General features: G+C 44.9%; 1 protein-coding gene across 1 annotated transcript; it reads left to right on the top strand.

The window, feature by feature from the left end:
• The first annotated feature begins 130 nt into the window (after positions 1-130).
• Positions 131-8,298, top strand: DNAJA1 (DnaJ heat shock protein family (Hsp40) member A1). The gene is made up of 8 exons (XM_064140580.1): positions 131-389; positions 979-1,156; positions 2,290-2,394; positions 2,497-2,724; positions 3,928-4,042; positions 5,636-5,751; positions 6,320-6,420; positions 7,066-8,298. The coding sequence occupies exons 1-8, from the start codon at positions 258-260 to the stop codon at positions 7,282-7,284; spliced, it is 1,194 nt and encodes a 397-aa protein (XP_063996650.1). The 5' UTR covers positions 131-257; the 3' UTR covers positions 7,285-8,298.
• Positions 8,299-8,822: the final 524 nt, after the last annotated feature.

Genomic DNA, 8,822 nt, shown 5'->3' with positions numbered 1-8,822 from the left:
GGTGGGCGAGCTAGGCTGCCAGAGACACGGCGGTGATTGGCCATCCGCCTTCCGCTTCCAGCTCCTATTGGATATTCGTGTGGCACAGCCCGGGGCCCCGTGGGGCGTGATTTCCGGGGCGGTGCCGTGCCCTGCCGGCTCAGAAGTACCCGGCTGCGGGACCGGCTGCGAACTTTCCAGAAAAGTCGGGATCGTCTCCGGTTGAGCGGCCGTCGCGGGGTGCGGGACGACCTGCCGCACAGGGGCCGTCCTCCGCCATGGTGAAGGAAACTACCTACTACGATGTGCTGGGCGTGAAGCCGAACGCCTCTGCCGAGGAGCTTAAGAAGGCCTACCGAAAACTAGCGCTCAAGTACCACCCCGACAAGAACCCCAATGAGGGCGAAAAGGTCGGCAGCTGGATGGAACGGGGCTGCGGGGCCGGGTGACCGGGGACGGGGTGGAGGTACAGAAGGGCGGTGGAACGGGACGGGGCCGCGGAGCGGAATGCTCCGGCGTTGGGGGGGGAGGAGCTCGTGTTGCACGGCGTGGTGCTGCGGGGACGGGTGCCTGAGGAGTGGAGAAGGAAGAGGTCGGCGGAGGGATGGGACGGGGTTGCGGGGACGAATGCTCTGGGAGCTGGTGTGAATGAGAAGATCGGCAGCGGGACGGGACTAGGATGCGGGTTCTGATGCCCGCAGTGGGGAGTGGGCTGGTAAAAGGGTCGCGGCAGGACGGGATCGGGGCTACGTGCTCTAGCGGTGAAGCCTAGAGTCTCCGACGGGATAGGATGGGGTTGTGGGATCGGATGCCCGGGGGGCAGAGGGCGAGAAGGACGGCGGCCGAACCTGGCGGGACGGAGGGCCCGGGAGTCGTATGTGTGTTGGAAGGCGGGAGGGTCTGGGGAGGAGTAGGGGAGCAAAGACGTGAGTGGCGGTGGAGTGTTCCCTAGGCGTTTGAAGGCTCCTGTGCCTGAGGCACGACGTGCGTCTCCCGCAGTTTAAGCAGATTTCCCAAGCATACGAAGTGCTGTCGGACCCGAAGAAGAGGGATCTGTATGACAAAGGAGGCGAGCAGGCCATCAAAGAGGGTGGCTCTGGTGGCGGCTTTGGGTCACCCATGGACATATTCGATATGTTCTTTGGCGGTGGTGGGAGGATGCAGAGAGAGAGGCGAGGTAACGTGCCCGATTCCAACATTTTTCCCAACTTTTCAGCATGAATGCTGTGGTCGACAGGATCTAAGTCACTGAGAACAATGCTGTAGATCAGGGGTTTTTAGTCGTATTAAAAAGAAGTCACAGTCTTACTCGCAAAGTCGCAGAAGCTGTTGTCTCTAGTCAGGTGTCCCTAACACTTGAAACGAGTAGGGTAGTATGTTTAGCTCACGCAGTGGTGTTTTGTCTCGTGTTAATAACTAACCAGCTACTGTGTTTAAAAAACCTCGATCTGAGCATAAGCCCAGCTACTAATAGGCTAAATAAGAAACAGAGTGCCAACATACTTTAAGATGTGAATTAGGGCTTTCATTACAAATAACTGTCTAAATAAGATAGCCAGATCAAATTCAGTCTGTGAAACCTCCACGTTTTCTGCTGTTCAGTGGAGCTGAGGCCAAGCTGCAGCAAAATGCTGCTCAGAAGTTAAAAGTCCAGATTAATCACAGTGGGAAAGGCTCTAGTGTTCACTAAACATGTTAACAGTAGCGCTGACCCCGTTTCTTCTCGTGGTAGAACCGGTTGAGTAAAGCATTAAAAAAGGATTTATGTCAAATTTTTATTGGTGCATTTAAGTGTTTCTAATGACTCAAACTTTGTGTCTTTAGCAAAATTAAGTCTACAGTAGCTAAAATTCTAATGAATTCCCAAGTGTAAAAATTTAATTACTCAGTTTCCCAGAAAGACCTCCCATGAGAGAAAGAAAAGCATTGTGCTGACTCTAGGTAGTGTCTCCCACTTCTGTGTAGGAGACACAATCAGTCATATTGTTAAAACTGAGGTCCTGCCTTATAAAACTTCGACAATTCTGTGTATTTTGGTTTTGCTACTGTTTCTTCCACCTGAGAGTCTGACTTACTTTTAACAGACAGGTATTACTGATAGTGCTACTAGAATTGTTACGTAATTTGACCTCAGATGGGAAGGACCTATTAGTAATACCAGCAAAACAAAATAAAAACACTGTATTAAAACATGATGTTAAAGTTCACTGACTTGGTACGTCCCGAGTTGGGTTTAGTGACTTGGGAAGTTTACTGCCATTTTAAGAGGTGGATTTCAAGCTTGAGTAAGTATTTCTGTTTATTCTGCAGGTAAAAATGTGGTCCATCAGTTGTCAGTAAGTTTAGAAGACATGTACAATGGTGCAACAAGGAAACTTGCCCTACAGAAGAACGTGATCTGTGACAAATGTGAAGGTAATGAGAAGCTGAAGTTACTAAGTTGCATCCAAAGCTTCTGGATACTTTTTTTTTTTCTGGCAGCATATAACCATCCTTCCCAATGTTCATTCTTCTCAGGTCGTGGTGGTAAGAAAGGTGCTGTGGAATGCTGTCCAAATTGCAGAGGAACAGGCATGCAGATCAGAATTCACCAGATTGGGCCAGGAATGGTGCAGCAGATCCAGTCTGTGTGTATGGAGTGTCAGGGACATGGGGAGCGTATCAGCCCCAAGGACCGGTGTAAGAGCTGCAATGGCAGAAAAATTGTTAGAGAGAAGAAGATCCTAGAAGTTCACATTGAAAAAGGTAAGGTCTTCTCCTGAAGTGAAGTGTTGAGCTTGGATGTGCTGAGTGGCTGCAGCACTTAACATGGAAGCTTTAGCAAATGCATGGTGTTGGTTTGGTGAGTAGCACTGCTGAACACAGAGAGGATGCTAAGTGGTGAACTATTTGTGAGCACCCTCACAAGGTGTCTGTCTGGGCTGACTTGAATGGAATTCATTGTTCTCTCAGCTTGCCTGCAGAGAAACTTGCAGACTCCGATTGCTTCTACTATGCTTCAGTGTGAAGGGGAACCAGGTCTGCTGGAGTAACAGGGTGCAAAGACAGTCCTAAGCCACTCATGCTTAGAACTGTTTGCTACACAGCTCTGACAGCACTGCTCAGTGCAGGGACCCGGACCCTCTGCCTGGCAAAACTCAGCTCCATACATGAACCTATAAGGTGCTGGGAGAATGCAAGTGCAGAGTGACAAATGCAGCTCTAAGGAGGCTGCTCAAAGGCAGGTGGGAGAAGGCTCTGGAGTACCACAGCTTGTAAGACAGAGCAAGCTGACAGGCATGTGGCTACTACAGACTTGTGCATGACTGTCACCTGCAGCTGCTGCACACGTGTAAGCACACCTTAGGCGATGCCTGGCTTTGTTTTCAACAGGGAAAATCCTATAGTAGCATTAAAAATGACTGAGGGAAATCACTGGTAATAGATTCTTTTTCCTTACAGAAAAACAGACTGAGCTAGCATAAGGCAGCTAGAATTTGTGGTACAGAGACTTCTGTGTGGGTGGAATGTTTTTTTACATGACTGTTATGGTCTTAGGGAGCGTGTTTTTTCCACTGACAGGCACTGAGATAACGCTTCCTAAGTAGCTCTGCCACATGTATGTATTTATACAACTGAAGAAGCCGATTGTCATTTGCTCTCAAAATGCTTTTTGTAGTATGTTTCTTTCTCAGTACTTGTGCATGTAATTAAAGTTGTTCTGGTAATATTTCCCTTAAGGACTTGGCAGGTGGCTGTTTTTCGCTACAATTAAGCTTAATGATCCTGAGCCACAGTTCACACTGGCACCACAAAAATCTGTTGGATGTGTGAGTGGACTAGAAAAAAAAGGGAAGGTCTCAGTGTTCAAATCCAGTGATGATCTACTACAAGACTGTGTCTATTAAAATACTTATTTCTGCTTTTTACTTAAAAATATAAAAAATGTGTGTTTGTTTTTTGCAATAGGAATGAAGGATGGTCAGAAAATAACATTCCATGGGGAAGGAGACCAAGAGCCAGGACTAGAGCCAGGGGACATTATTATTGTCCTGGATCAAAAAGACCACTCAATATTTATAAGGTAAAACTCAGGAATTCCTTTGTATGAACTCCCAAGATGCTTTCATGGTTGCCACTCACAAGTACTGAGATCTGTTTAATAAGTATTTAGGATTATTTATGTGCTCTTTCTGGACATCATTCCATCACCACTTCACATAGGCAGTACTTTGTCACCCACTTGGCCTCAAGGCACAGAAAGCTTCTAGCCTCTTCACTTTTGGTCAGGGATCTTATTCATGACAAGCCTATTGGTTTGCAGCATTCTGACTAAAGGTGGCTTCCCATACTTAATTTCCTGCCCAAGTGCACTGGACAGGGTGATCAGGGTGATTGTAATTCTTCCTTGGAAAAGCCAAAGTGACTCAAGCAGCACTTACCACAGTGTTATCAGACCAATGCTGCTTGGTGTTACAAGCCTCTTTGTTCCAGCTTGCTGTAAACCAGCACTGTTAATCTCACAGAAATGTTGTTGCAGTTGGTGTCTCCCTGTTTCTGTTCAGAGCAGTGAGGAGGGCATCAGTGGATGCAGAGGCACATGCTGAGTGTAGAGTTGGCATGTGTCTCAGCATCAGCCACTGGCCTTGTACTTGAGAATGGCGAGTCAGAAGTTCTTTGGAGACCTGTCTGACTGTCCTGGTTAGTGTTGAGCTTTGGAAGCTGGTGCCAGATCTTGGTGCCAAAGAACACCGAGCTCACAGGTTAAGAATCAGCTCTGTTTGCCTTGGATAAGCTTACTCAGCTGATTTTGCTTAACATCCAGTGAAACCAGATGCCAAATCGGCTGTGCCAGAAGAGCAATCTGGGCCAAACTCTTTGCATGGTTACCTGAGGCCTGGATTTATGACTCTGCTGGCATATTTTTTGTCCAGTTTCCTGCCCACTCTCTCCATTTCTGATGTCCTTAGTTAACTATAGATGTTACTTCATTTTGTCTCAGAATTGTAACCCCGTGGTTGGAATGTTCCCTTTCTGTCAGAGTCTCAAATAAGCTTTTTGGGCAAGTCTCATTCCAGAGACCTTTTAAACAGAGTGAGTGAGATAACAGTTGTTTGAAGAGACTATTTGGAGGGTTTTGTATCCCTTAAACATGCAGAGCATGCAGACGTCAACATTGGCATGCTGAGGTCAGAACAGACAGGTAATTATTGTTTCCAGATACTTTGTGGTGCTTTTTTTCCAGAGTGGCTGTCACCCATTCAAAGTTCCTAGTACCAGCTCTTGGAATGTAGCAGGACAATGCAGAGCTAGCTGGTGTGCTTAAAGTGTTCATCTCCTATAGAGCAAGCGATCAGTTGTCCCAGTTGCAGTGTTTACGAGGCTGAGAGAGAACTTGGCCCTAGAACTAGGAAAGAATGGTGAAGTGAAACTGGATGCAAGTGAACCTTACCATGTTTTTTTTTGACAGAAAACACTTCTGTCTTGTGGATAGCTGGGCTTGGTCAGCAGTGTCTCTCAACATGAGAAGCATTGCCCTGATTGCTGCATCAATATCCAGTATTGTGTCCTTGTCTATTAAAACTGCAGCTTTTTTGTCCTTACCAAGTTGTGAAGCAGGGTATGACCTTTTCTTGCTCCTCCCTATCTGACTGTTTTTGGTTTGGTTCTGCCCTAGACGACATGAAGAGCTTCACATGCTTATGAATATTCAGCTGGTTGAAGCATTGTGTGGCTTTCAGAAGCCCATCACAACACTGGATAACAGAACTATCATTATTACCTCCCACCCTGGTAAGTGCTTTCTGCTAGGAGTCCCAGGCATACATGAATATAAGCTGGAAATCTAAAAGAATAGAAACATCCTATCTTGATGTACAAGGGATGTGTTCTGGTGCAAAGGTAGTGTTTTGGGCTTTTTTCCTGGTCTTTGCAGTACAAATATTGAAGAAAGAAAAAAGGTCTTTGGATAGCAGTCAGGAGTAACTCTCTTTGCATGATACAGTAACAGACGTTACCTCATGGACATACTTGTATCCTGAGGATGCGTCATGAAAATTGAAGGCCCTGGGTCTCTGAAAACCACTTTTTCAGTATTGGAAGTGATGGAGGACTTCATGAATTTTTAAGTATGCTTCCTCTAGGAAGCATAACGAGATTGCAGTAATGTAACTACCAATGTGCTTTGCTACACAGAAGTTACCAGGCAGTAAGTCCCCATGAGACTACTACATATTGCTGTAATTAACCACAGCATAGAAGGTTACACAAATGCTGAAAAGGGTTAAAACCAAATCTGTTTCTGTTGCTTGCATTGTCTCTTCATTTTTATAGTCCTTTTTTTTCCCTTTTTTTTTTTTAGGGCAGGTTATCAAGCATGGGGCTATTAAGTGTGTGTTGAATGAAGGAATGCCGATATACCGCAGACCATATGAAAAGGGACCTCTGATCATAGAATTCAGGGTAAGTCAACTTGCTTCCATGGTCAGGTCTAGCTTACACCCTTATTTTAACCTCTACCTCAAGTAAGAAGAGATAATTCAGATGTCCTGATTTTCATTTGTTTTAACATGTAATTGTTTGCTGCATTACAGTTCAGAATGGACAAAACTTCCAGAACATTCAGTGCTGAAAGTTTGTTAAATACTAGAATTTCTCCAGATACCCTGAGGATTTTCACTTGTTTGACCTGTTCCTTACTTTGTATCCTCCTGGGGCAGGGATGGCTCAGTAGCTTTCCCTGTGCTGAAGCAAATTAATAAGCTGGAAAAAGCTGATTTAGTCTCTGAAGAGAAGCTTGGGCTGGGAGCTGTATCAGCAGGCTGTGTCTGCAGTGGTTTTAGAAGAGATTGAGCCATATCTCTGATGCCTCTAGGGTGATTCCAGAGGGCAGCCTGAGGCAGAAGAAACGTTAGATAAGACTTGTTTAAGTTATCATCTTCTTGCTATTATTAAAAAATACTCTAGTGGACTAGGTATTTCTTCTAAATGCCATGTTTAAGTCCTCTGTGGCAATGTAGCTGGCTCTTGCACATGTTTGACCCATAGTAAAATAGAAAAAGGCCAGTTCAGGCAGACCTGATTAACTTCAGTTCTTGATGATTTCAGGTGAAATTTCCAGAGAATGGCTTCCTTTCCTCAGACAAGCTGTCTCTACTTGAAAAGCTACTACCTGCAAGGCAGGAAATAGAAGAAACTGAGGAAATGGAGCAAGTGGATTTAGTGGACTTTGATCCATCTCAGAAAAGAAAACACCACTATAATGGAGAAGTCTATGAAGATGATGAGCACCACCCTAGAGGGGGTGTTCAATGTCAGACATCATAAAAGGGCCAGTGAATAACCTGTGATACTTGTTTTGTATGCATTAGTGAATGAGTGAAGGACTCCACCCTCACTTCCTGCTGTTTGTTGTTCTATCCAGCCATAGTTGTTTCTAAAAAGCATAAAGAAATAAAGTAATTCAACTGACTTTGCAATTTGTATAAAAGCTCTAGTATGCAAGCTCAAATGAAGGTGATGGCACATCACCCCTGCCTCTTGGTCAAGAAACTACTTTACCTGCTTTTTATTCCAGGCCTTGTAATTCCTGTATGTGTGCAGTTGCCCGGGCTTAAACTAAGATTCTGTGGTGGTCTTTTTAGAAATTCTAGATCTTCTATTCTGTTAAAAAGTATGCACAAGTACTTACAGTTCATGGTAAGATATACTTAAGTTTTGTACTGGTTAGGATAAGATAATGTTTTGGGCTTGTACTGGTGTTTGTTAAATGGGGATTGGCTCTACAGCAGCCACATGATAGGACAAGGACACAATCAACCTTCACAGGCCTGTTAAAGTCATGCGATCTGCAAGCTCCCTGAAGCTACTGCACATCAAGTAGTTCACTCCCTCTGCCAGCTTTGGTCCTGACCCTGGAGATAGATGTGAAGCTTGCTTTGATTCATTGCTGCCTAGCTACTGCAGGAGCTTCCTTTGCTACTGTGCATGAGTTAAAAAAACCAAACCCTTCAGGCTTTACTGGCACACATGTGGTTTGGAACCTTGTCGACCCACTGGCACGTGAAGCTTGATTTCCACCTTGACTCAGATATGCTGGAGTGGTGTGTCCTGGACAGCAGCAGTGCAAACCCCCTTGGTGGGCCTTTGTGAACTTGGAGAGAACTGCCTGTCAGTGAATACAACCATCTCAACGCATTGGGGATCTTTTGAAATTTAATATATTGTGTGTGTTAAATTTTAAGCTGACTCTTGAAAATTCTGTATGACTGTTCTAATTATTGTAGACAAAGCATTTCCAATATAATTACAAAATGGTTCATTGCCTGTTTTCTTAGGCCAGACAGTGGTTTAAAGGTACCATCACCCCCTTTTGAGACCGCTATTCAGAGGGGGGCAAGGGGAAATCATAGAAGTTTTGAACAACAACTAAACAAAATGCTGAGAAGACTAGTCTTGTTCCACCATCTGGCTTGGGACAGAGCTTCTATTTTTCATACTGATTTCAAGCAGAAACTCATAAAGACAGCTCTGTTCTTCCTGGAAGTAGCTGCTTCATGACACTACACATAACCACCAGTCTCTTATGTTAGGGATTCCCTTTCCTAGAGATGGTTGCTGCTATAGGTTTTGTGTTTCAGATGAGGTTCCCTTCTAGATTTCTACAGAGCAGCAATTGTTTTTTCTCTCTTTTTTTTTTTTTTCTCCCCCTCATATCTTTTTCTCAGCAAAGATAAAACTGTAGGCAAAATACCTTCCCAAATTGTGCTTATCACCGGGCTGTACACGTGACCACCTTTGCTCTGTGGACGGTTTGTTTGAAACAATGGGATGAACAGAAGGTTCCTAGTTCTGGTGAGGGCTGA

Source organism: Pogoniulus pusillus, chromosome Z (genome assembly GCF_015220805.1).
Source record: "Pogoniulus pusillus isolate bPogPus1 chromosome Z, bPogPus1.pri, whole genome shotgun sequence".
In the NCBI taxonomy this organism is placed as follows: Eukaryota; Metazoa; Chordata; class Aves; order Piciformes; family Lybiidae; genus Pogoniulus; species Pogoniulus pusillus.
Note: the sequence above shows the minus strand (reverse complement) of the source record. Positions and strands in the feature narration are given on the sequence as shown.

What these genes read in the sequence shown, in the direction of transcription:
- DNAJA1 (XM_064140580.1), top strand. Translation starts at nt 258, where the DNA reads ATGGTGAAGGAAACTACCTACTACGATGTGCTGGGCGTGAAGCCGAAC. An exon ending in CATTATTACCTCCCACCCTG is followed by an intron (nt 5,752 to 6,319) that starts GTAAGTGCTTTC and finishes TTTTTTTTTTAG; the next exon opens with GGCAGGTTATCAAGCATGGG. An exon ending in CTCTGATCATAGAATTCAGG is followed by an intron (nt 6,421 to 7,065) that starts GTAAGTCAACTT and finishes TGATGATTTCAG; the next exon opens with GTGAAATTTCCAGAGAATGG.